This window comes from Hemicordylus capensis, chromosome 6 (genome assembly GCF_027244095.1).
Source record: "Hemicordylus capensis ecotype Gifberg chromosome 6, rHemCap1.1.pri, whole genome shotgun sequence".
Taxonomy (NCBI): domain Eukaryota; kingdom Metazoa; phylum Chordata; class Lepidosauria; order Squamata; family Cordylidae; genus Hemicordylus; species Hemicordylus capensis.
This window is the reverse complement of record NC_069662.1, coordinates 144864880-144891837: the sequence shown is the minus strand read 5'-3', so window position 1 is coordinate 144891837 and position 26958 is coordinate 144864880. Positions and strand designations below refer to the sequence as shown.

At 45.7% G+C, this 26958-nt stretch overlaps 1 protein-coding gene across 1 annotated transcript; it reads right to left on the bottom strand.

Annotated features, from left to right (window-relative positions):
- Positions 1-4706: 4706 nt before the first annotated feature.
- On the bottom strand, positions 4707-26713 carry MTPAP (mitochondrial poly(A) polymerase). Its single transcript, XM_053266137.1, has 9 exons — positions 26453-26713; positions 24781-24953; positions 22101-22328; positions 17307-17531; positions 14694-14905; positions 10152-10378; positions 9020-9112; positions 8851-8924; positions 4707-5509 (listed from the first exon to the last, which is right to left on the bottom strand). The coding sequence occupies exons 1-9, from the start codon at positions 26649-26651 to the stop codon at positions 5162-5164; spliced, it is 1779 nt and encodes a 592-aa protein (XP_053122112.1). The 5' UTR covers positions 26652-26713; the 3' UTR covers positions 4707-5161.
- Positions 26714-26958: the final 245 nt, after the last annotated feature.

The following is a 26958-nucleotide window of genomic DNA, read 5'->3' as shown; positions in this document are numbered from 1 at the left end:
AAAAAGGGTGAACACTGACCAGGCCATTGTCCTCTAGCTTTAAAGCCATGAGGGAGGGGGCAAACTCATACTGTCCTAGTTCAAAGTGTATTCTAATTTCCTCCCCTTTGGGTGGTGAGATGCAAAGTGGCCCGATCTCCTCCTGTTTCAGATAAGATTAGTTGTGGAGTGAGATGATGGAGGTGTGCTTGGCTCTTTTTGATGCCCATTAACCCTTGATGCCACTTATCGAGGCCAATGGCTCGAGCTGGCCCTGACTTGCTGTGTACAAGGTTGGTAAACAACGCTTTAGGGAGAAACTAGCATCATTACTGGTGCCTTGACAGCTACAGAAGCCAGTGCACATATCCCCATCAAACCTTTGGGGACAGAGGATGAAAGAAGAGTCTTGGCTTCCAGGGGTCACATAGACAAGCCCTTTACATGAAAATGAAGAGAATTGAAATTTCTTTTCTTTTTTCCTATGCCCCAGGTGAAGACGCAGGGGGCAATGAGGTTAAAATAGTTACTCAGAAAAATAGTAAATAGTTACTCAGCAAAAATGTAACCAGGCATGGACATCTTTCTAGTGTATTTTAAATCAGGAAGTCTGTGAAAGTAGCATTTCACACACACTACAGTTACACACTACACACACTAACTGTAATTCCCAAAGTAAACTGAAAATGAGTTGCTGCGTCATTGGAGGAGAAACCAATTCCTGATATGGAGTGTGAAATGGAAACTATGCTGCAGAAGTAGCTTTCCATGCAGAAGTAAAAACCACAAACAATTTTGTGCTGCAGTTACCACCTGCATCAGGAGTTCCCATCCAGCCAAGACCATTGTGGCTGGGAATGGTAGATTTTGTCATCCAACAATGCAAAGTTGGGAACCCTGTTCTTCACAAGAATCAAATTACAGACAAATGCTTAATTTGACCAAATGACGTGCTAGGAACTCGAAACTCTGCAATGAACTGTTACAAGATGCAAAAGAAAAAGAAAGATAGACAAAGGTAAAAGGTAGAAAACCTAAAAGGGATCATCAACCCAAAATCCAGCCTGTCCTTACAGAGAGCAGAGTGTGGAGGCTGCCATTGTGATTGTGGCTCAACACATTAAGCCACAACATCCTGAGCTCTTCCAACAATCCAGACCACACATATACAAGTTATTCCTGCCAAGAGCAGGAGTACACTCTATGTATGATGGGTCATCCTGGGCCTGGGCTGATCATCTCCCTAACTTATTCCTCACTAGCTACTGAACAACAGCAACCTGCTTGTGTGAGTAGTAAAGATGTGCAAATCGATTCAAATTGAATCGATCTGAGCTCGAATTGGGTTGATTCGAGTGATTCAAACTCAAATTGAATTGTCCCTAGAATAAAGGGCCTGATTCAAGCTCAAATCAGTTCAAGTGGGAATTTGAGTCAACCCCCACCCACCCTTGCCGATTAGTTTTCTAGCACTAACTTCTGATTGGTTTGAGATCTCCTTGCTTCTTGGTTGGTGTGTTATCATTCAAATCAAGTGTTGTCATGGGCAACTGTGCCCCCATTGGCTGGGGGGAGGGAACAGGGAGGGGGGAGGCCAAAGGACAAATTTTTAAAATGTATTTAAGGGGCTGCTGGGAGACAGCGAACCATTTGTGCCTCAGGAGAGAAGGATCAGAAAGAGACTGCAGCAGCAGCAGCACTGAGGAAAGAGACTGGTAGTGGTGGTGGTCTCTGGGCTGGCTTGCCAGCCTGGTCCAATGAGTGCAGAGACAGAGTGTGCCTGCTAGGCTTATATACATGTCTCCCCCACCCCCTGCTTTAATTTGCAGCTCAAAAAACTGCTTTTATTTTCTTTTTCTGTATTTTAAAATATTGTACCAGCCCCAATGGCTTTAACTGGGTGCTGCTTTGAAATTTTATTTTCTTCTGTGCATTTTTCCCCTTCTTGCTTGTAGCCCCCAGTGGCTTTAATAACTGGGGTCTTGTCCTTTTTTCCTTTCTTTCTCTCTGTTGCAGCCTGAAACCACACCTTTGCTGCTGCTGGCTGCGTGCCTGGTTCATTCATTTTTTATTTTATTTTTGGAGACTGGTGTGTCTAGTCTAGTGCCCAGCCTGCCAGGCTCTCCCTGTCTCCTTTTCCTGGGGTTTATTTTGTTGTTGGTTTGATTGTGTGGGTGGGTGCCTGACTAGTGCCCATCTGCCCTCTCCCCAGCTGTTGAGTCCCAGTGTAGGCTCAACCCAAGAGTTCCTCCAACAGCAACACCTGGTAGACTCCAGCCCAAGACACTGAAATGGAACACCCCACCCCCCGCTGAAGACGCTAGATAGGCAAGCTCTCCCCACCCCCACCTTGGTCATGTAACAGGTTAGACTTCTTTAAATAGGGCCTAGTTTGGGGAAAGAATTGGGTGGGTACTGGCCGTGCTGTAGGACAAGAGGGGTGGGCTTGGGATAGAGGCCACAGCAATCCCATGCCCTTTGCCTTCTCTTCGACTTGCCCCACTGTTGCTTAGTCTCTTCCAGAGAAAAGCCCCCCCCAAAGCCTGCTTCATTATTGGTTTTTCTAGCTTGTGTGTATGTACCATAGTGCTATGGATAGCTCTGTGTGTGGCATACAGACCATAAAAAGACCACCCCTGAGCTCACACTCCCTAAAGGACTCCCCCCATCAGAGTTAGGGCTTAAATTTTTTAAAACCCCAAGATGTCTGGGAGGGTGCAAAGCAGAACCAAGAACAGAGTGGCAGGCAGAGGGAGGGGTGCACCATGCTGCTGGTCGTGGTGGGTGATGGTGAGAGGGGCCTATTCCTCAAGTCATCCCCATCCCCACTGATGTGGTTATGCACAGGCTCTCATTTCCAGAGGAGCCTGGTTCCACAGCACAGCTGCCTATGGCAGCTGAGGTAGAATGGAGTGTGTGTGTGAGTGTGTGTGTCAGGGAAGGAGCTCTTCCTCTGGCAGCGGAGGTGTTGTCACTCTCTTCATCCTCCCCCAGTCCTCGATGGCGATGCGATCCCCCCAGTTGAGACTGAGGAGCAGGAACTACTTCTGCTTCCTGGACCTTCTCAGCGCTGGATTGAGTGGTGATCTGCATCCACTGTGGGATACAGGTCAGCTGGGGGAAGGACCCCAAGCATCTTATGACGGGGATGCTGCAGCACCTGTGATGGCATCACCCAAGGGTCCATACTCCTGCTGGCAGCCATAGACCTGGTATACCCTCAAGTAGTGGCAAGGCAGCTGCAGCTGCTCCCAAGCAGGGGGCCTTGCCTGCACAGTGGGTGGTCAAGCAGTCTGGTTGCTTAGAATCTCATCTTGTCACCTGGGCTATTGCCAAGATGATTGCTTTGGATGACCAACCATTTCAGGTGGTGGAGAATACTGGCTTACGCTGGTTGCCCCCAACTACAGCGTCCCCTCACTCACCACCTTCAGCAGGCAGGTGGTGCTTTCCCTGTACGGGGTACGCTGGGAGGCGCAATGGCCGCTATTTCAATGAATCAATTTGAGAATTTTGCAATTTGATTCAAGCTCAAATTGAATCACAAAATACAATCCGTATGCTTCTCTGTTACTAGGTGGCAAGTGAAACAAGGAATAAACCAATTCCCTCTTCCCTGCCCAAAGAGTGTAGCCATCCTGGAAGGGTTGATTAGGCTCTTATAGACTCTTGAGTGCCTGAATTGGAACCCAACAATGTTTGGGAAACAAATAAGGTAACTCTGAAGCCGAGAATGTGACTACAAAATATCCTCACCTCACATTAGACCCATGTTATGATGTGCTATCTAGTGTAGTGCTGCAGCATTAAACAGAAGCAATACCAGGCAGTTGTTTTACAAAAGGGGTTAAAATGTGTTTTGCATACTATTTCATATTCAGGATTTCCCATCATTCCCTAGACATGCTGCCTCCTAGAATCAGGAAGGCCAGTCACCATCTATTAGTTTCAGGCTGCCAAGAACGACTGCTTTCTCAACGACCTGCTACGGCTTCCTGCTTGGACGACAAAAGGCAAAGTGACAGATCTCCAAAGTGAAAGAAAAGGAATGCAGCATTCAGCGAGGGAAGGTCAGAAATAAGGAAGCCGCTGAACCAGAGGGGAGACAGAGGAGTTACTGTTCACAAGGGTGACAGCAACATCCACAAACATGTGCCCCACCCAAAACCCGAAGTCAATGGGGAAGCCCTTTCACTTTGTAGAAGCACAAATCCCTGATCATACGGATAGGAAATACTCCAAACTCCACAGAAAGAAGGTGGCTACGGTCTGCACTCAAGATTTCAATCTGGGTTAATACAAAGAGGCACCTTTCAAAAGCGGTGATTCTCTTCTACTCAGCAAGGGAGAGCAACTGGCCCTACTCAGCCCCTGCACGACATCTTTCCAATGGCTGTTGCTGGTGTCTACGCTGTGTGTCTTTTTAGACTGTGAGACCTTTGGGAACAAGGAACTTTCTTTTTTTTTTAATTTATTGTTTCTGGGTAAATCACTTTGAGAACTTACTTGTTGAAAAGTGGTACACAAGTAATAGCAATAGTAACTTGTGTCCAGACTGTATTTCTGTATCACAACTTCCTAACATCAGGTGTTCTCAACCTTGGTTCCCCAGATGATGTTGGACCACAACTCTCATCATTCTTGTTTCAGTCCCAACATCATCTGGTGAATCAAGGTTGAGAACACTTGGCATAACCTATGGAGAGGTCCCATGATCACAAGACACATGCAACCACTGCTCACTTTATTTTATCTTCCAGCATTTATAGAAATGGGACCGTTACAAAAAAAAAAAAAAAAAAGACACAAGCATATTGATTTTAAAAAACAGTTTGCAGTGCATCTGTGTGTTGGCGGATACAAAGCTTCCCTGGAGGGAGGCTGCTGGGCTGCTTTGCTTCGCCCCACCCCTCTTAAATAAGAATATTCCTAAAGTCCTCTTCTCGGGTCAATTCTCCCTTCTTTTCTGACTTGAATGAAACAAGGACGTCCATAAAAAGCTGGACGTCTCCCATCCAAAAGGACAGCTGCAAACGCCAAGGAAGCAAAGCAAGGTTAAACCCATTCGCCTCCCAGTTGAAGACGGCCCAGAAGGGGCTCCTGGTTTCCATTGACTGCCACACAGGCTTCAGAGATGCTGAGCCACCCAGTCCCCGAGGGAGTCCTCAGGATGCTGCCACAGCTACCGCACCAGAGTGCTAAGGGGCCTTTTCCCGCCATTGGTGTGAGTCACTTTTAAGGAGTCCAGCAAGCTCCTGATCCGTTCACTGGCGGGTCCGCGCTTCCTCCTGATGCCCTTGTTGCTGCTGCTGCCATGTGTGGCCTGGAGGAGGGCTGCCAGGCCCCAGGACTGAGAGCGGCTTGAAGGAGGACCCCGGCCTTCCTGCTGCAAGAGCCAGGCGCTCTCTTGAGCCAAAGTGACAAATCTCTCCAGCTGGGTTGCATTGACATTCTTGCTGACGTTAAGGCTCTGTTCAAAGGGATTCTGTATATGGAGTGCAGATGCTTCCGGCCTGTTCTGCTCTTTCCCCTGCAGGTTGCAAAGGTGGGGACAAAATAACTTAACATGTGAAATAACCAAAGAGCACAGGCATTCTTTGAATGCACATATGCAACAGCAGCCCATTTATTTAACAAGCTTTCGACAGCAAGCTAGGTAGGCATTAGATAGTTTGGGGGCTAATGGTAGCTCATGAGCTGATCTGAAGTAGCTCTCCAGGCATTTGGGCTCCCGTTCTCTCTCCCTTCTCCCGCCCACCGATACTGGAACATCTGACAGGCTGGCTGAGTAGGGCATGCCTGCACCATTTTTACACACACACGCCCTTTGGATGCTCAGGCTTGGTTTCACTTTCTCTCCTGTTCCTTTCTTTCCAGTTTCTTCCCCACACACAAAGCAGCTTCTCTTACTTGCCCTCCTGTCTTGCAGGGGATAGGGAGCCATTTTATTTATTGATTTATATCTATGTAAACCGCTTTGGGGACTCTTGTTGAAAAGCAGTATACAAAGATTGGTCATATTCGCATGTTAAAACCCTTTATTCTGTTGACACAGATTGTTGTACAAGCTGCCATTTCTAGTGTGACCATACGTCCTCATTTCCCCTGGACATGGCCTCATTTCCATGAAACAGAGGAATGTCCTTGAGGAAAAGCCACCTGTCCAGTATTTGTCCACTCCCGCATGTGAGCTACCTGGCAGGCCTGGCCCTCTTCAAGCCAGTGGACAGGTCTACTATTGCCCAGAGGCCAGGGCTCCAAGAAAGAGAGCTGGCAAGCAGCCCTTGCTGCCTTTGTGGCCGTGGCCTGGGCTATTCTGGCACCCAAGGCCAGGTCTACCCACTGCACATAGGAAGCCCTGGGTAGACATGGCCTCTGTTGCTCCAGTGGCCAGGACTACAGGGGATATGGGTCACCGCTGCACCCCAAACAGTGGGTGGAACTGGATACCCAGTGCTTTGGAGGCCAGGTCTACTGCTGCCCCCACAGCTGCCCCACGCAAGTCTACTGGTAGACCTGGACTCCGTACTTTTTTTTTTTTTTTGAAGGCAGTGAGAAAGATGTCCTCATCTTTCTCCTGAATCCATCTTTGGAACCATCAGTTGCCCGCTGTGATGCTTTTAATGAGTTTTTTGTGGACAAAGTCTCTTGTATTCGGGTCGATTTAGACTCCACAGTTATCGCAGTGTCAGATGCAGAGGTATCCAGCAACTCCTCTTGTGTGGTTAGACTGGATCAATTTCAGTTTGTGACTCCTGAGGATGTGGACAAGCTGCTCGGAATGGTACGTTCTACCACCTGTCTGCTTGATCCTTGCCTGACGTGGCTTATACTATCTGGCAAGGGGGTTGTTGTGGAGAGCCTGGTGGCAATTATAAATGCCTCTCTGAGGGAGGGCAGGATGCCTCCTTGTTTAAAGGAGGTAATTATTAGACCTATTCTTAAGAAGCCTGCCTTGGACCCCTCAGAATTTAATAGCTACAGGCCTATCTCCAACCTCCCATGGTTGGGCAAGGTGATTGAGAAGGTGGTGGCCTCCCAGCTCCAGGCGGTCTTGGAGGAAACTGATTATCTAGACCCATTTCAAACTGGTTTTCGGGCGGGCTATGGGGTGGAGACTGCCTTGGTCGGCCTGATGGATGATCTCCAATTGGGAATGGACAGAGGAAGTGTGACTCTGTTGGTCCTTTTGGATCTCTCAGTGGCTTTCGATACTATCGACCATAGTATCCTTCTGGAACGTCTGAGAGTGTTGGGGGTGGGAGGCACTGCTTTGCAGTGGTTCCGCTCCTACCTTTCTGGCAGATTCCAGATGGTGTCGCTTGGAGACTGTTGCTCTTCAAAATCTGAGCTTTTATATGGCGTCCCTCAGGGCTCCATATTGTCTCCAATGCTCTTTAATATCTACATGAAACCGTTGGGAGAGATCATCCGGAGATTTGGTGCTGGGTGTTATCAGTATGCTGATGACACCCAAATCTATTTCTCCATGTCAACATCATCAGGAGAAGGCATATCCTCCCTGAATGCCTGCTTGGAAGCAGTAATGGGATGGATGAGGGATAACAAACTGAGACTGAATCCAGACAAGATGGAGGTACTTATTGTGCGCGGTCGTCACTCGGGAACCGATATTGATCTACCTGTTCTAGATGGGGTCACCCTTCCTCAGAAGGAACAGGTACACAGTCTGGGAGTGCTTCTGGATCCACACCTCTCCCTGGTTTCCCAGGTTGAGGCAGTGGCCAGAAGCGCTTTCTATCAGCTTCGGTTGATACGCCAGCTGCGTCCGTTTCTTGAAGTTCATGATCTCAAAACAGTAGTACACTTGCTGGTAACCTCCAGACTTGATTACTGCAATGCGCTCTATGTGGGGCTGCCTTTGTACGCAGTCCGGAAACTACAATTAGTACAAAATGCGGCAGCCAGGTTGGTCTCCGGGTCATCTCGAAGAGACCATATTACTCCTATATTACAGGAGTTGCACTGGCTGCCGATAGGTTTCCGGGCAAAATACAAAGTGCTGGTTATAACCTATAAAGCCCTAAACAGCTTAGGCCCATGGTATTTAAGAGAGCATCTTCTTCTGCATGATCCCCATCGTCCACTACGTTCATCAGGGGAGGCTCGTCTGTGGCTACATTCATGTCGTTTGGTGGCCACCCAGGGACGGGCCTTCTCTGTCATCGCCCCGAGACTTTGGAACGCACTTCCCGTGAGAATAAGAGTCTCCCCATCTCTAGTGGCTTTTAAAAGGGATTTAAAGACTCATCTTTTTACCCAAGCTTTTTAACTTTTTAACTTTTAAATTTTTAAACTTTTGATTGTTTATTATTTGTTTTAAATTGTTTTTAGTATTTTTTGTTGTGAACCGCCCTGAGACCTTGGGTTAGGGCAGTATAGAAATGTGTTAAATAAATAAATAAAAATAAATCTTTCAAGCTAAAAATATGGTGCCCCTAGCTATTTTGCAACGGATTCTGCCTTCCCAAGCTGCCATTCTGGGTCTAACTCTTGCCTCTCCAAGCCACTAATTGTCCTGGTAGTGTCATGGCAAGGCAAACCTTGTGTAGAAATCATGCAAATGTCTATTTAGCCACATGAATATAGAACTCTTGTCTTAAACTTCTTGCACTTGTACTGAACTCTCTCCTTCCTCATTTCAAGTCAATTCATTGTTACTCTCTGTTCTTTTTCCTCTTCTCAAAACAAAACCTTGACGAACCTATCTATATTTCCATGTATTATACACATCATGGACTGAGGCTATTACTGAAGGGCAGGGGAGCGTATTATAACTGGAAAATTAACAGTAGCAGCTTGGAGATGAATCAATATGAATCCCAGGGCATGCAAGTTGAATATTTTTACCTTCCGAATATTTAGTGAATACTTATTGAAAGCAAAATTCCCAAAGTATTCAAAGAAGTCCCCCAGGAGCACATCTGAAAGAAAAAAAGGTGGTAAAGTAAGGGGGCGGAGAAAAGGAGACCAAAGTTCATATGTAATTTGTAAAAATATTTACAAAAGGCCCTCTTACCCAATGATTCTGTGTTTCTTGTAGGCTTAATTTTGTTCAAGTTACTAACAAACGTACAGTCAAAACCTTCAATTACATGCTTATCTTCTGCATCTGAAACAAAAACAAATTGTTCTGAACTATTTTGCATGTGTGAGCATAGTACAGTTTTACACACCCAATGTATGCAAAGCTATTTGCAAAGCTCCTTTAGACCAAAGTTGTTTCGTGGACACCAGAAAACGTTCGCCCTCCTGCAACTCACGGAAGTGCTTGTACTGTGAACTTTGCAATATGAGAACAAACCAGGAGCAATAAAGGGGCATTTATTCATCGATAAACTGCTGGGCAGTCCCAAAGCAGCACACAGTTAAAACGTTATATAAAATTTGACAAAGCACCAACTTCTGGAACCTGCCCCCTGCAGGAAGGAGTGGAGCCACTACAAAACAGAGCCCAGCTGCAGGAATTAGGAGCTTCTCCCTCGTTTTGTATCAGTTGCAGTTGCCAAATTCTTTGCAAGTCCATGAAGAATTAAATGCTGGAAGCAGTCAGTCCCTGCCCCCAAAGCATGTGCCATTCTTTTGATTCTGTACCTACAGCTCAACATCCCCAAACATCTGTCCTAATTTCAACTGCTCCGTTAACAGTAAGGATGTTTATGCCATTTTCGTCGTTTTGGCTAAAATGAGGGGACTGAGAAAGGAACCTCATTTCCAATTAAGAAATGTCTGCAATTTCTTAATAATGTCTGCTATTTTTTAATAATGTCTGCAATTTCTTAATAATGATGTTTGATGTAGATTACTTACATTTGTATGTCTGTTCTAATTTTGTTAGGGGTAAGGGTGGGTAATTGGGTAGAAGGGGTTTTTGGATTGTTATTTGCAATACTTTTTATACAACTATTGTAATCTAGAAGTTCAAGAGATAACAATGTAATCATGTTTTTTCTTTCTTTTCTAAATAAAAAAATTTTAATTTAAAAAAAAGAAAGAAATGTCTGCAATTTTACATGCACGCACAGCTCTAGACTTGATGAGAGGCTATAGATGTGGTGCTCTGGTATCCAAAGCCAAGGAAAACCTAACTCATTGAGCTTGTGTACAACTACTAACCTACACGCATAAACTGGTCCCATACGGTCTCTTACCAGCCAGCACCTTCAACTGATCCAAGGTTGGAACAATGGGAGGGTTTCTCTTTTGCAGAAAAAACACAGTCATCAGCGTTAGAGCAAAATTTGTAATCCATGCGCCAGGAATGCTACTTGTGATTCCTTGGGCTCGTGCCCAGCACCGCACACTCAGCACAAGAGCTCTGACACGTGGGTCGAGGCTGCCGTAGATATAGAGGAGCTCCGAACTTCTCATGGCAATCCTGGTGGAATGGAAGAGGGTCAAAAGAGAGAAATATTAAAGAACATCAGGAACTGAGACTTATTGTGATAACACAACACACTGAAATGGGCTAAGGAATATTTTAGCGTTTCCACAGAAATACGAAGAGATCAGAGCTGGGTGTTGCTTTCCAATGGCTCTGTGTCAAAACTATTTGCAAGCAAAAGCAGAAGGGCATTCATGGATAGTTACAAGCAGACTCTACATTAGAGCTTGACAAATCCCTGTTGCCACGGAGCCGTAGTACCAAGAAATTTAACCATGGCACTTAAGCTAGGATGTTCAGAGGTAGAGTTATTTAGTAAAATATTTGGCTCAGCTGCCCCTGTTCCTGTTCTAAGTAGGTTACTTGTAAAGGGATAAAGATGAGCCCATTTATTCCCACCCCGCTCCCAAATATTCATCACCAAGTACAGTAGTTTTGTCAAATGTCCATTGTCTGGCTCCTAAATTAAATATATACAAACACTTATTGTCCTTTATGATAGGGATAGTGACAGGACATGGGCGTGAGTGCTGCACAGTGGCCTAGTTGTGAAGCAAGCACCTCCAATCTGGCATGGATTCAATATCCTTGAGGAACTGTTCACAATCAGCTGATGTGAGCAGACGGAAGGGTCAGCCAAGCATACTACAAAAACAAGGGCCGCTTGTTGGGAATCTTGCTGGGAGCCCAAGCAGAGAATACGTACGGGAGGGCAGCAAGTTCTGCTCTCATGCCTACAGCTGCCTCCCTACAGTTCAAAGTTGGGAGGCTCACAGGCAAAGCAGCCAAGGTCACTTGTGGCTGGGGAGGCTGGTTCTGCGAAGACATTCAGCACTCATTTCTGGGTCGTTGTTTCAACAAGCGTCACTTTTGTGAAATGTCTAAGATGCAGCCGTTCAGTATTTTAAACAATTGTCAAAAAGCGGCTTCAAGGGGGTGGAAGAATCCACAACGGAAGCCATTACTGGTTCACACACAGTCAAAGGACCGAGGCTTGCATGAGAATCCTTGGACACCAAAGCATTAAGTTCCATGGTGGCTGCTAGTGCTACTTCCACCCAACAGTGGATGGAAGCCCACAGTTCTGTCAGACAGTCTCCCTCACTCTGCCTAACCAGAACACGAAACCGCAGGAGTGGGGTGCCCTCTAAGAAGGCAGGGAATTGTCAGGGAAGAAGCAAGCTTCAAAAAGCGAACAGGGCACTGTGCTCTCCAGATCCAACCGTGACCCTAGGAAGGGAAGCTATTTCTTCTCTTAGACACAAACACAGAAGACTCTTGCTCAAAGTGGGAAGTTGCAAAGGCCATCGGACAAGTAGCAAGAATGACAGGATGCTTCAGGGAAGATGGAAAGACAGCAACAATCAGCACTGCTAGGTCTGAAGAGGGCTAAAGTGGCATCTTTTTCATCTGGCACAGAGATTCACTATGGCAAAACTTGAGATTCACTATGAGGTTCTTAGAGTCACTATGACAAAACCCCCGAATTAGAGTAGGCCTTTCCCGACAGAACAGATATTCAACAAAACACCAAGGCAGGTGTCTTTTGTGACTCATTATAACATCAACAAAGAATTCATATACTCTTCAAAAACAGGACGACAAAGAGGCTGTATCAAGAAAACCTATTTCTAAGAAGCCTGCTCCCCCTACTGGCCACTCTGGCAAAAAACACAGCAGGACCTCACCTTTCCCAGAACCAACTAAAGGTTTCACAAAGTTGTGAACTTCTGAGTTCTCCAGAACTCTTCTTCAGGCTGCATGTCAAAACTGCAGTTTGTAATAGACTTTTGATAGAGTGCAGGAGGGTGTTAGGCAGACTCAATTAGACTAGATCCTGCTAGGTGCCAAAACAGATTTTCGGGTTGCACCAAAGGCTGCCAGAAGAAACCATTGATCTAATTGTGGTTGCTGCTCCACTTTTTTTATGTCGCAGTTACTCAGATGCGTCTTTAGTCTAGCACGAAGACAAACAGCACTAGAGAGCTTTTAGTGCGTACTTTGTATTTCTTATGCTGAAGTTTCATCACTGCACCCTGCTGACCTTTTCTCTCTCTCTCGTGCTAAGAAGCAGCTTTTCCAGGGATGGGGTCATTGCTCTGTGGCAGAGCATCTGCACTGCATGCAGAGGGCCCCAGGTCCAACCCCCGGCATCTCCAGATAGGGCTGGGAAAGGCTCCTGCCTGAAGAGCTGCTGCAGGCCAGATAGGGCTGGGAAAGGCTCCTGCTGAAGAGCTGCTGCTACTAAGCTAGATGGACCATTCGTCTTACTTGGTATAAGGCAACTCCCTATGCTCCTATTAACAGCTCTCAGTATAAGATGAATGACAGAATAACTAGCAAACAAAAAGAAACAGCCATAGGGTTACAGTCAAGAGAGTTAGGAAAGGGGAAATCGATACAAAAGGAGGCCAAAGATCCAGGAGGCAAGAAGAGTTTTCAGATGCAGATTAAGCACCGTTTGCGCTATAGCTCTATACGCAGCCATGTCCAAAGCCAGTGTGGTGTGGCAAGGGAAGCCGGGGTCCAAATCTCTGCTCAGCCATGAAGGTTACTGGGTGGTTCTGCCATCACCTCTCAGCCTAAGCTACAGATGGGACCACTCCATCGAGAGTGCCAAGAATGTGAAATGTATATTCTTAGCCATGCCCATAAATTGTGGCCCAATGCTGCTTCCCACCCACTCAACCCCGGTCTGTTCCAGAATGCCCTTTGCACTGCCTTTAACTAGCTGGCCCTTTCCATCCTTAAATAAACTGGCTGCACATTTCCCCACTCTGGCTGGTCTCAGAGGGACATGCTCCGATGACTTGGCTTGCAAGTTCTGGTTTGAGCCTTATGCTTGTGACAGACTATCTCTATGGTACAATCAGGCATTCAGAGTTACAGGCTGCATGCTTGTGATTCTGGAAGTTCTGGTTTGAGCCTTATGCTTGTGATAGACTATCTCTATGGTACAATCAGGCATTCAAAGTTACAGGCTGCATGCTTGTGGTAATGCTGGGTCAGGAAAGGCATGTTCACCCTAGCACAGCTTGTGGATACAGATCACAATGTTCACCCTTTTTAATAAATCTGCCAGCAATTTTGACTTGCCCATATCTGCTCATTGTAATATACAATTAAAACAAGTGTACAATTAAAACAAGGCTATTTCATTTTGGCTTGGTCAAAATGCATTCAGTGCATCCAAGACTCCTCTGATTTTGGAGGGTATATTATGGACCTGTCCCAGCCAAATGTATTCTTAAGTGGCTGCAAGTGGGTATGACCCGGCTTCTCTTCAGGCAGAGTGGAACCAGGGTGGCCCTTCGATATGGCAAGGTGAGGTGATCACCTATGGAAGCAGAATATTGGGGCACCAGCAAGATACCCTCCAGTTCCCCACTTCAAAAAAAATGGAGGAAGAGGGAGGAGGGGGTGTATGCAAAGGGTGGTGGCATTTAGCATCTAGACCTCCATGCAGTAGTGGACTGAAGATCTTTCTGTCCTGGCATTATATGAACGATCAAATTACTATCATCTTCATAAAGAGATGCATCTGGAGATCATATATGGATCTTCCTGCACAAAGCTGAATTTGGGGAACATCCTGCCCTTTAGATGATCTCTTGGAATACCTCTGCTCTGTCTCTCCTTTCTCCCCTATGAAGCGTCTATTATAATGTACCACTGAATAGGGATGTGCACGGAACCGCGGAGCTGTGGTCCGACGCCAGGGGAGGGGGTGGCTCCTTAAGGGCGGGAGAGGGTGCACTTACCCCTCCCACCACCGGTGCTCCGTTATTTCCCAAAATCCATGGGGCGGCGGCATACCTCCCTGCCGCCCCTTCCCCCGTTGTTGGCCGGAAATGAGGAAGTATAGTCTGTGCCCGCTGTCGCACATGCCCACCGCACACATTGCATATTGCATGCGTGACATGCGACGTGTGTGGCGGGCGTGCGCAACAGCAGGCGCACGCGTAGACTATACTTCCTCATTTCTGGCCAACAATGGGGGAAGGGGTGGCAGGGAGGTACGCTGCCGCCCCATGGATTTTGAGAAATAACAGAGCACCATAGGGGGAAAAGCAGCAGGAGGGATAAGTGCACCCTCCCCTGCCCTTAAGGAGCCACCCTTCCCCCCTGGCCTCGGACCAGTGGAACCACCGGTTCTTTGAACCAGTTCAGAGGCCCATAAAGGGCCTCCGGACCAGTTCTGTGCACATCCCTACCACTGAATACATTTTAAATAGAAAAACACCTACATTGCTAGGTGAGACATCAGTGTGTGTGTGTGTGTGTGTTTAAAATGTTTGAGAACACTTACCTATTGTTAGCTGTCAAGTCACATTGGAATCCTGAAGGCTGATGGGAAAATTTGACCAGTGGACAGCGAGCATTCAGTATCTTTTGCACACCTATACACCCAGGGCCAAAGTTATCGATAAATTCCCCAATCACATAAAGAATCTTCTGTGTTGCTATTCGTTCAGAAGGTACTCTCTTCATTTGGTACTCTAGGTTAAAAGGACCTGTTTTCTAACACAAAAGAGATAGTAGCTTAGCCATAGCTCAAGGGAAAGGCATGGTGTGACCAACATTTCAGGCTCCTACTACCATTAGTCCTTTCTGCTGTATTACAGGGATGTGCACGAACCGGTCCGGAGGCCATCGTAGAGGCTTCCAAACTGGTTTGAATGTGGTGCAGTTTGAAGGTTCAGCGCTGGGGGGGGGCGTTATTTAAGGGCGGGGGGTGCACTTACCCCTCCAGCCACTTTCCCCCCACTGGCGCTCCTTAAAAAAAAAACTTCTTGAGGCAGCAGTGTACCTCCCTGCCGCCCCTGCCCCCGTTTTCAGCCGGAAGTATCGTGCATGTGCGGGCGGGCAGTACTTCTGGCTGAAAACGGGGGCAGGGGTGGCAGGGAGGTACGCTGCTGCCCCAAGAAGTTTTTTAAAAAGGAGCGGTGGGAGAGGAAAGTGCACCCCCTGCCCTTAAAGAACCACCACCACCCCCGGCGCCGGACTGAGGAGGCGCAGTTCCGTGCACACCACTACTGTAGAAGCTCATTCACAATCCAGGTCTCTGCAAGGGCACTGGGGAATTAAAACATGATTAAAAATTTAAATCCATGTGTGTGAGTCTCCCAGTGGCAGCTATGGCAGACGGCACATCACAAATATAAGGGTCACTTTGCTTAGACATAGCTGGCTGGCATACAGAGCAAGGATGTATCGGTACAGTGAGAGAGCAGCCTAAAAACTTCTCAGCTAACTGCACTGGTGCAGCAGAGAAGTGGCAATTTCTGAAGCTCTCCCCTTCGGCAGAAAACTCTCTGTGCCAGTCAAAACTATGTCCTCGAGGGCTGTGCAGCCCTCAGGGACATATTTTCAGGTGGCACGGAGGGCTTCTGGGGAAGGGGTGGGCATCAGAAATTGCCATTTCCCCAGTGCAGTTAGTTGGGAAGTTCTGTTAGGCTGCTCTCCACTGCACCAGTGCATCCTTGCTCTGTATGTCAGCCAGTTGACAGTTGGAAGAGTCCTACGTATACAGGGGGAAGGAATACACTGTCTCTTTATATCTAAGCCTTTGGCTATGATCAAATGATTTTCTCAACTCCACTATGAAACAGTTTGCACTTGTGCATCTTTGCATTCTATTGCAGAAAACAGAATGCAATCCATACACTAGACTGCAGTCACTGGCCACATTCCCCCCCCCACCCCGCCTCTAAAAACACCACCACAAAACTGTGCACAAGCAGAGAAAAGGTTAAACAGCATCCACACAGGGATAGACAGGCTGAGACCCAGGCAACCACAAAGTGTGGCACATTTCTTCCACACAATTCAGTCTTATCTCAAAAATGCAGCATACGCAAAGTGTGGTCTTGTGGTTTACATTTACATTTTCTTATGACAATTTAACTAAAGTTCCACATAAGCACAAAGGAACCACAGATATGTAACTTCCTCCCTTTATGTGCTTTCACTGGCCAGCCAATGCTGTATTATTCAAACTGTGTAAACAGAGGCTAAAAACCATTTCCTCTTTCAAATGTGGAAAACCCCAAATTTTCACTGGATCAGTTATTTGTGTATCAACAGATTTGGCTCAGTTTCATTAAGCCTTTGTGCTCAGGAAATTTTCCTAATCAAGAGTACCGGTGGCGCAGATGAACTTCCATCCAAGCTGCCTTTTACTTCACCAGAAATTTATTCCTTTTTGAGATTGTGTGTATGTGTGTGTGTTCAGGTTGATATCAGAGCACTTCTCCAGCAGGTAGTGATGTTTAAGTTATTTTCTGAAATAAGTCAACTAAGGCCAGAGATAATTCACATTGGTGGGATCCAAAGGACTGCACACAAGCTCTCTCCTGCTTCTTAATGTAGCCCTTCATGTTCTTCCCAAGCCACTTCTGAGGATTAGGGGGCCCTCTAGGGCAAGGCATGAGACTGCTGCAGGGCAAGGAAAGTCAAGAGAAGCCCAGCATGCCATGAGCAGTTCAGATCTTAGCCATTCAAGTTAAGGCTATTCTGCTCTTCCTGACTGCAATTGCTTCTTTTGAATTCTAGATGCAGAACAATTAGAACACAATATACAGTATATAACATGATTAAAAATAAGGTTCAAGCTATTTGGAGTGGGGAGGGTAGGAAGCCCTAGAAAACAAGATCAACAGAACTACTCTTCAGTAGAAGAGGAGAATCACACTATTGCCATGATCCTAATTTTCAGGTGCTTGGCAGCTTCTAACAGTCATTGGGTAAAAATGCCTAGCAAACCACAGAGACCGTAGTTCCCTGCAGCCACAGGCCAACAATCTCAGAAGCTCATCAGAAGTTTCCCTGTGACATGATTCGGTGTGAAAACAAGCTTTCCTGAAATATTACTTTTATCAGTTAGGTTAATTTTTTTTAAGCTATTAGAGGAAGATCTTACCCTCCTGATAGTGCTTTTTGCAGTTTTATCCAGATCCAAAAACATGTCTAAATCACATCCCAGTTTGCCAAAGGAGTTCACAGAAGAGCCAAAGGGTTTCACAGAGCAGTCTGGAAAATAAGCACCCGCAATGTCTTGAACTAAAGAACAGGTCAAAAACCGGAGCCTAGTGTTTTCTTCGGTCAGCTGATATGCTTCTGTGAGCATATACAACTGGTCACTCATCTAGACAGCAAAAAAAGGAGAAGAAACTTAAATTATGTGGCTTTCCAGCATCCAGCATACTTAGATATTCTTAAAGAGCTGTTAAGCAGTTGTTTGTCCACAAGATACATCTTTACTATATAAAGGAAGTAGAGATCAACTGTTTCATGCACCCTCTGTTTCCAAATTCATTCTCAAAGCACATTTGGAAACCTGGAAAGTTAGAAACAGCCCAATTACAATATTCTTTGTCTCTGTACTGAAACTCTGGATCTTGGCCCAGTGAAACATTAATGGATTCAGACAAGTTGCAAACAAAATTTCTGAACTCAGCAATTCCCACTTATCCAATTTAAAAACCAACACTGCAGGGGTTCCCAAACTTGGGTCCCTATCGGGTTTTTGGAATACAACTCCCATCATCCCCATCCACAATGGCCTTCAGCCATTGTGACTTGGGATGATGGGAGTTGTAGTCCAAACACATCTTGGGACCAAAGTTTGAGAACCCCTAGACTACTGGGTAATCCTGCTGGTCATAATTCTTTTATTTTTCTTGCAGTTTGACACAGTTTAAAATACAGTGCACAGCAAAGAGATGACTCATCTGACACCTTCACCTTAATAAAACTCTGTGTTCAGGTTGTCTCCAGCATTGACATCTATAGTTATCAGATTCTACAAATCAATACATTGTACAAACATTTGTACAGATTGTACCAGAGACACAACACACACTTGCACTTAAAAGCACAACCCAGACATGGAAACAAGCAAGATGAAACTTAGAGCAGGTTCACATGTAATGGTAGCATCACAGGTTCATGCGAGCACCTGTGGTGTCAGGTGCATGTGCTCGCCTCCTCCATCCCTGTGTGAGCCTCCCTGTCCAGATTCTGTAATGCCGAGATTGGTGGGGGTTCAGATGTTACGATCAATCTCGGCACATTCTGTCCTCCTTCTAACAGGGAAACTGACAACTGTAACATATGTCAAATCTCAGTTACAGATGTTGGGGTCCCTGATGGAAGTAGGGCAGGATACGCCGAGATTGGTCGTGATGTCTGAACCCACCAATCTTGATATATTGGAACCTGGACAGGAAGTAGAGATTCATGCAGGAATCTGGGCAGGGAGAGGGTGGTCCCAGGGATGCAGGTGCTCACGCAAACCTCAGATGATGCCATTACATGTGAACCTGCCCATGTATGAAATATGGCAAACTCACACTGGAACAGCTGTTTTCAACCTGTGTTCTAAGGGACTCAAGGATTCCTTGGCATATTTCTTAGGACCCAAAAACTAAATGCTTGGAGTCAGCAAATACTCTCCAGGAACAAGGAAGGGGTAATTTGGAAATCAGGATCCGTGTAAATGAGGCAGGGAGCTAGCTCAGCGTCAGTGTATTGTCTGCACTCTGGATAAGACTGCTGTCCTGACCGGGGAGTGGCATACAGTCCAGCCCTTCTGGTATAGAAAGGCGGCTCAAATTTCCAAGAGCTAGGGCAGAACTAAAATTGCTTTGTGGAAAGGAAACTTGATATAAATTACTTACACCTATATACAGAGAACAAAGCCTCATTTAAGGCTACATCTTGAACAAAAGATGATCCTCTGCTGATTGATTCAGGAAGGTCTGGGCGTCACAGAGCAGTTTGAGAAAGCTTTGAATCACAAAGAGCATGCCAAGTTAAGAAGCTGCCTCCTCAATTCCATGAATTGAGGGGACTTTGATGGTTTCTTCCCAGGAGGGGCTGTGCTCAGGGCAGAGGTGGTTTCTGGGCATTAGAGCCAATTGAGAAGAATTGAGTCACAGCATAGATCAGAGTTACCCAACCTTGGGCCCACAGCTGTTGCTGGACTACAACTCCATCATCTCCAGCCACAATGAAGAATAGATGGAGAGCCAGTCTTACAGTAGTAAGCATGGAATTCCCCCTTTGTTAAGCAGAGTTTGCTTGGGTTTGTATTTGGATGGATGCCTTGTGAGCACTGTCTGCTGTAAGGTATTCCTCTTGAGAATCTGCTCGTAGGCAGAAGGTTCCAGGTTCAATCCCCAGCATCTCCAGGTAAGGCTAAAAAAGTCTCCTGCCTAAAACCTTGGAGAGCCCTGCCAGTGAATGAAGGCCAGGGGCTCCCAACCTGCGAAACTCCAAATGTTGCTGAACTACAACTCCCATAATCCTGAGACAAAAATAAATTGTAGATGGGGGTGATGGGAAGTTATAATTCAGCAATATCTGGTGTACCACAGGTTGGGAAGAGGGATGTGCACAAAATGTGATTCAGACACTGAGTCGCAGCACATCTGTTGCACGTAGAGGGATTACACATCCCCTTTAACACAGAAAGCAGGTCCATACCTGCTCCTCCACCACTGGCCACCGTTCCCTTAACTGCTATCATTGCACGACAGCAGTGCTCTCCCCCAGCTGCCATTGCGTGACACCGGCACACATATGGCCTCTGCGCATGAGTGGCAGCCATTTGCATGGTCAGCAACCATGATGACCACACAAATGGCCTCCACATATGTGTGGAGGCCATATGTGTGCTGGCATCATGCAGGGGCAGCTGAAGGAGAGCGCTGCCGGTGGACAAGAGCTGCGTGGGGTGCCACCATCAAGGAAGTGGTGGTGAGCGGTGGAGGAGCAGGTATCGATCTGCTCTCCTCCATGTTAAAGAGGATGTGTAATCTCTCCATGTTAAAGGGATGTGCTGTGATTCAGCATCCGAATCACATTTTGTGCACATCCCTAGTTGGGAATCGCCTGGTGTAGACAATACTGAGCTAGTTGGACCAATGGTCTGACTCAGTATAAGGCAGCTTCCTATGATCCTAGTGAAGGGAGCTGTAGGCCAACAACATCTGGGGACTCAAGGTTGGTAAACACTGGCAGATTCAGGAGCCAACTGCTTATGCACTCCATGATGGAGTCTGCAACTCAACAGAACTTGAGAGATTTGGGCGAAATTCCTAGTAAGCCACAGACCAGCAAGCCCCCCACTCCAGGTCAACACTCAGAAGCTCATCAGAAGTTCCTGAGTGAAAAGAGCAAACAAGAAGTGGCAAACAAGCTTTCCTGAAAGACAGCTTTGCCCACTGTTACCAATTTTCTACTGCAACATGCAGTCACAGAGGGGTGTTGGGTGTGTTGCTATACATTTAGGCTATATGAGGCAGTGGGTATTTGTAGAGCTGTTTGGAAAAGCTTTGAATCTCACATGAACATGCTTAAGGAGGCATGTTCTCTTTGACTGCATGTGCTGAGGAGGCTTTGATAGTTTCTTCCTGGGAGTGACAGTGCTCAGGGCAGAGAAGGCCTTTAGGTTTTAGAGCCAACTGAAGGGAATTAGTCATGACACAAATATAGGAGAGAGCCCTATAGCTCTGTGACAAGCACTCCCTATGGAACCAAATGTACGCCCTAGAAAATCTGCTATGTGCAGATTGTTTCCCAGACACAAATGCAAGGGATCCTCAGCAGACAATTCGATGTAGAAGGGGTTTCCTAAAGGAGAGTTCCAACACAACTGCCAAAATTCAGATTTCAGAAAGTGTTACTTTTCTAAGCTTGCAAAATCACTGTCAAGTTGAATTACATAGGAAGCTGCCATATACCAAGTCAGACCATTGGCCCATCTAGCTCAGTATTGTCTACAGAGACTGGCAGCGGCTTCTCCAAGACTACAGGCAGGAGTCTCTCTCAGCCCTATCTTGGAAATGCCGCCAGGGAGGGAACTTGGAACCTTCTGCTCTTCCCATTACTGCGGCTTCTCTTAGAAACACATTTGCACAGTTTTTTGAAGTTTAGTATTCAGAGATGTAAGTTTTGGGCAGTATACAAATGTGTTAAATAAAACTAACTAACTAAATAGCTGTACTGATGTGGATTTAACTTTTCTCATGATATACAATCATTAGTAACTACAAACTTTCATACAAGTTCTCTCTTCTTCTTTCAGCTTTATAATAGTAGAAATGCAAAGTGTGTGTAATCAGAAAGAAAGAGCCTTCTTTGTTCTACTAAAAGATACAGCATTTTTGAGAAAGATCACAAATTTTAATGTATTTCACTAATCTCAGACCTATGGATTATCAAGCCAGCCATACACACACACACACACACACACACACACACACACACACACACATACCACCTACCTACCAACCACTAAGAATATTTATATACCGCTTTTCCACACAAGCCTCAAAAGCGGTTCACATAGAGAAATAAATAAATAAGATGGCTCCCTGTCCCCAAAGGGCTCACAATCTAAAAAAGAAACATAAGATAAGACACCAGCAACAGCTACTGGAAGGATGCTGTGCTGGGGAAGGATATGGACAGTTGCTCTTCCCCTGCTAGATAAAGAAAATCACCATTTTTAAAAAGGTGCCTCTTTGCTCAGTTAGCAGAGGATGCTAATACACATGCCTACGGTCATTCTTCTGATTACACAGTTCACTACTGCTGATACAGCAATCTCAAACCACAGGTACATTTTCCAGATACATTTGCAACACAAAAATATGGGGGTTTATTTCTTATAAAAAGAAAGTAGAAATAACTATAAACATGAACTTACACTGTCAGCATTACAAAGTTTCTTTATCAGCTCTCCAAATGAAATGGTGGACTGTTTATGGCAGTGAATTGGTTCTGAAGCTTGGCTTGGTGAATTTTTCAATGTTAAAGTAAAAATTCTAGATTTAAATGGAACAGGACAATCATCTTGAAGCCGCGGGATCTCCGTGGACTCCTGCAGTGAAGCTATACTGTCTCTTTCAGAAAACTCTACCAACGCATACAAACCCTGAAGCAACATGAAAGAAGAAATAGTAAAAATTACATGTTACATACAAGACGTAACTGAGCATATATCTGAAAACCTAGGATGTGCACAACTGAGAGAAGTAGCACAATCCTACGTATATTTATTCAGAAGTACGTCCCACTTATCAGCTTATCAGTTAAATAGAGCTTACTTCCAAATAAGTGTACAAAGAATTGCAGCCTTAGAGTGGATATTAGGAGGAATTTTTTTAAACTGTAGAAGTGATGAAGCAATGGGAAATGTTAACAATAATAACAACCACTTTTGCATCATATCTTTTCTACAAAGAGCTCAGAGCAGTGTACATGAAGATTTCCCATGTATCCTCACAACAATCTTCTGAGTTAGGGCAAGTGAGAGATGATGATTGGCCCACAGTCACCCAGTAAGCTTCACGACTGAGTGGGATTTTGCATTTAGGTATTCTGGTACAAGTGGAATATACTATCTATCCATTGAACTACACAGGTCTTCTCTATATTGCTTGGGGGCATGATAGAATTTGTCAACAAACAAATTAGTTTAGGTAGTTTAGGTAGAGGCAGTCCCTGAGACAGGTTGACTTCAAAATCACTTGTACCCATGTATCCAAAGGGGTCTGATAGTGGTGATGAGGATGCACAGATCCTTCACAAGGGTGGCTTTGGAGAAGATTCCTCCTTTTGGTAGGAGTTTTGTACATGGGTAAATTTATCGTCAGGAGATTAAGCAAACTTGCCTTCAATAGAGTACAAGCAGCAGCCACCATCACCAAACTTAGAAAACGGTTTTAGCCAGGAAGCACTCCTGGCTACATAAACACAGCACACATTTTAAAATTAAAAGGCCGATGGACAGAGAGAAAGGAGGTGCAAACAGATTAAGTGGCATTGTTCACATCTGTGCTACACCAGGCTGCAGTGAAGGCAAACCTACAACTGCCAAATCATCAGTTGCTGAAGCCTGTAGCTGCTGGGGATGATGGGAGTTGTAGTCCTGTAGCAACATCTGAGAACCCAAGGCTGAGAATCCCTGCTGTAGCCTATACAGTTTCTGAATTGCAACTCCTATCATCCCCAGCCAATAAATTGTAATTGAGGTTGATGAGAGCTGTAGTTCAGCCACATCTGGAGAATAACAGTTAAGGTACATATAAGTCTGGACAGCAATTGCCCATCTACATAAAAACTAGACAATGTGGACTTGAAGTGAAAAGACTGCATGCTACCGTATCTTATCATCAAGAGACCAGACCAAGTATCTGAATATCCTCAAGGGTTCTTCATTTTTTGCATCATACTGAAAACATCACTGGCAGGGAAAGGGACCAGGGCAGTACATGCCAGGATGAGGCAGCTTGGCAGCTGTTAGTGCAAGTGGGACCTGCAACAAAATGTTGCATCTCATTTCTGAGCCTGGATGTCAGTAGGGGATATTTCCCTACCATTTCTCCAAGCAATAGGACCTGTAATTATCTTCCTGGGTCCAACTTCCAACAGCCTGGCAGAGCAGGGAAAAGGACAGAAGCCTTGCCTTGCCATGCTATTGGAGTTTGGAAACCAGTAAGGGACTTTCCCCATCTATCTTTCCAGTCAAGAGGAGAGCGGGGTATGTGTCTGTCTGTCTGTCTGTCTGTCAGACTTGGCACCCAGCCTCTGACATTCTGGCAAGGTGGGGCTTCCTTTTTCTGTTCTGCAAGGTTGTTGAAGGTTAGGCACCAGGAAAAGCACATGCTATATACTAACATTTTAATATAATAACCATTCAGATTCATTACTAATAATTATCCAGACTATGTTAAATATAATGGATCCAAATCAGTACAATATAGCTATATGCTACAATAAAGTTGATGAAAAATACTCAATAAAATTTCACTAAAATAGTTTCTGGGTAACCAATGGAAGACTGAATCCAATAATTCATGACCAAAATATCATGCCATCTATGAATGGGAGAAGTGTTGACAATTGTTCCCAAGTAGTCACAATGTTGTGTTTTGATTGAGAGAAAAAGTGTCCAGTCTTGATTTTACCAATTTCTGAGCTTGTGGTTTTGCCTAACGTGTTTCGACTACACTGTCTTTGTCAGTGGCAATTATCTAAACAATCCTTGCTTCTACAGGTAATCTCCAGCCCCAGCATGGGGATTGAGCTGGCACTAATGTTACCTTCAGGAGATATTACAGCTTCTGAAGACATTAAGAAAACCATCACATCTGTGTGTAACAAGTTTCAATCCTCTCAAGCTCTCTATTTCCAGATGTAAGTTTCTTCCGAAGTCAACAGCTCAGGAATTCTGCCTCTAAAACAACTGAAAAGTGAACTCTTAAAAGTCAAGCTCGTGGTAACAGACAGCAGATACATGCTCTCCTAAGCCCTTCTACTAGGGATTCATTATTCTTCAATTACACACAACTCAGAGTCCTGTTGCTAATGCTCCAAGTACTTACATAACTTTCATAGAAGAAGTGATTTTTAACAATTCCATGCGATGACAAGTATTTGAGAAACTTTTTTTCGTTGATTTTGGTCGGGCAGTTAATTAACACTGTCCTTTGTGCTTGTTCCCGTCTTTCTGCTTGCACCTCACCAAAGGTCTTCTTCCTTGTGGCAGTTTCAGTATCTAGGGAGGAGGAGGAAAAGATTTATATGAAATAGATCATTAGATCACCTAAACAGATTCCTGCAACAAAGCCCTACTAATAAACTTCATTTTTAACAGAAAGGTAATCACCAGCTGACATCACACACCTACAAATCCACTTGCCAGCTCACCAGCGTTGACCACAATATATGGTGATATCCACTAGCCTAGATGGTCTTAAAACAGATTGGCTTTATGGAGAATATCTATCAGTGGTTAGCAGTCGCAATAGCCAAATAAAACCTTCATGTTCAGAGGTGGCAAGCTTTCAAGTACCAGTCTTGAGGAGAAGCACCAGAGGAGGGCTGTTGCCTTCATGCTTTGCTTAGAAATGTTTCACAAGCCTGAACATGTTTCTGTGTGAATGTGTTCATTTTAAAAGAGAATAGTTCCCTAAACATTCACCACAAACCAAAAACCACCACAGCTGGCAAAGGACTGGGACCAGAATCTCTCTCCCAGCTGTGCTAGTTTTCTATTAGCAGGAAGTTGAAATTTGTTTTACACAGAAGCTACCTAATGCAATACAGTCCATTCTATCATTTCCTTCTGAATGTGTAGACCTCAGCCTACATATACTTCATGCATAACTCTTTTTAGGCATTGATCACTGCACAATGGATGTGCACAGATGGTAAGAGGCAGGTTTCCTACAGATTTCTATTACAGGGCTGCACAACTTCACCACTCCAGCTTTGTTGAACTACAACTCCTTTCATCCTCAGCAGCCAACGATCAAGGTCAAAGTTGTGCAGGAAGTAAGTCTGGGAGGAAGCCTGCCGCAAGGATACCAAAAGGGCTCACAGTTCTTAGACTGTGAGCCCTTTGGGGACATCTTCTTTAGTTATTATTTCTCTGGGTAAACTGCCCTCAGCCATTTTTGGAAGGGCAGTATAGAAATAAAACACATAAAATAAATAAATACAACCGGCTCCCCTACATATGTTCGCTGGACAGAGATGGAGATGTGAAAATGTCTTCTAACACCTGCTTTCGCGTAGTCTGCTTAGCAGGTGGCAGCCAGAGGCAGAGATCTCAGTGTGCACAGCAAGCACCAGTGTAGGACAGAGGCTCTCAAACGTGGGTCCCCAGAGGCTGATGGATTACAATACCTATCATCCTTGGCCACAAAGGCCTTGGATGATGGGAGTTGTAGTCCAACGTAATCTGGTGACCCAAATTTGAGAACCCCTGGGGTTATACGCGAATCTAGGCACCGGCGGTGTGCGGGAAGTTACAGCAGCCCTTCAGCACGTGTTCTTTCTGTCCTCGCAAGGTAGGGGAAGAGATGCAAACCTCCCCTTCCCCTCCTTGCTCATATTCCGCAGGCGCTTCCCGTGTCTCCTCCAGCCCACCCAGCTCAGGATTTTCTCAGGACATTTCTCAACTCGCGGTGACGGGACGGAGCGACGCCGGCAAGGAAGGAGCGTCAGGGGTGGAATGGGCCGAAGTGGGGGCAGAGAAAGCTCCTCTTTTACCAGGCGCTAATAGGGATGGTGCCGCCGCCTCCTCGCTGCTAGAGGCCTGCTGCTCTCCCAGTGCGGCTGCTGCGGCTGCAACGACCTCCGTGGAGCTGAATCGGGCCTCCTTTAGCCGCATCCTTGCCTCAGCCCAGCGAGGGAAGCGGAACCACCGGCACTGGAGCAGCAGAGGCAACCTTCCGATGGGGGCCGCCATTGCAGGAAGAGCGCGCTGCGCGCATGCGCCGAATGACGCAAACTAGACCGAACGAGGCCACGCAAGGGTCAAACTGCCCCAGGTGGTGCTGCGTGGGAAGTGTAAGCGCTTTTTCTTCGTCTTTACAGCAGCAGTTGTTGGGTCGGGGAAGAGCGGCTTCTAGTTCGCGGGAAGCAGGAAGCGCTCTCTTCTCAGAAGGATCTAGTTACATCTTGGCGGGTAATCACTCAGTCTCAGACCAAAGCTCCGGCAGTTTTTCTCCCACGTTATCCAGCTAGCTGCAACTTTTGGTTAGTAATCACGTAGA

Coding starts and splice junctions, on each gene's coding strand:
- MTPAP (XM_053266137.1), bottom strand. CDS start 26,651: ATGGCGGCCCCCATCGGAAGGTTGCCTCTGCTGCTCCAGTGCCGGTGG. Junction 9,113..10,151: donor TCAGTTGAAGGTGCTGGCTG/GTAAGAGACCGT, acceptor TTTTTGTTTCAG/ATGCAGAAGATAAGCATGTA. Junction 5,510..8,850: donor ATTCACTAAATATTCGGAAG/GTAAAAATATTC, acceptor TGCAACCTGCAG/GGGAAAGAGCAGAACAGGCC.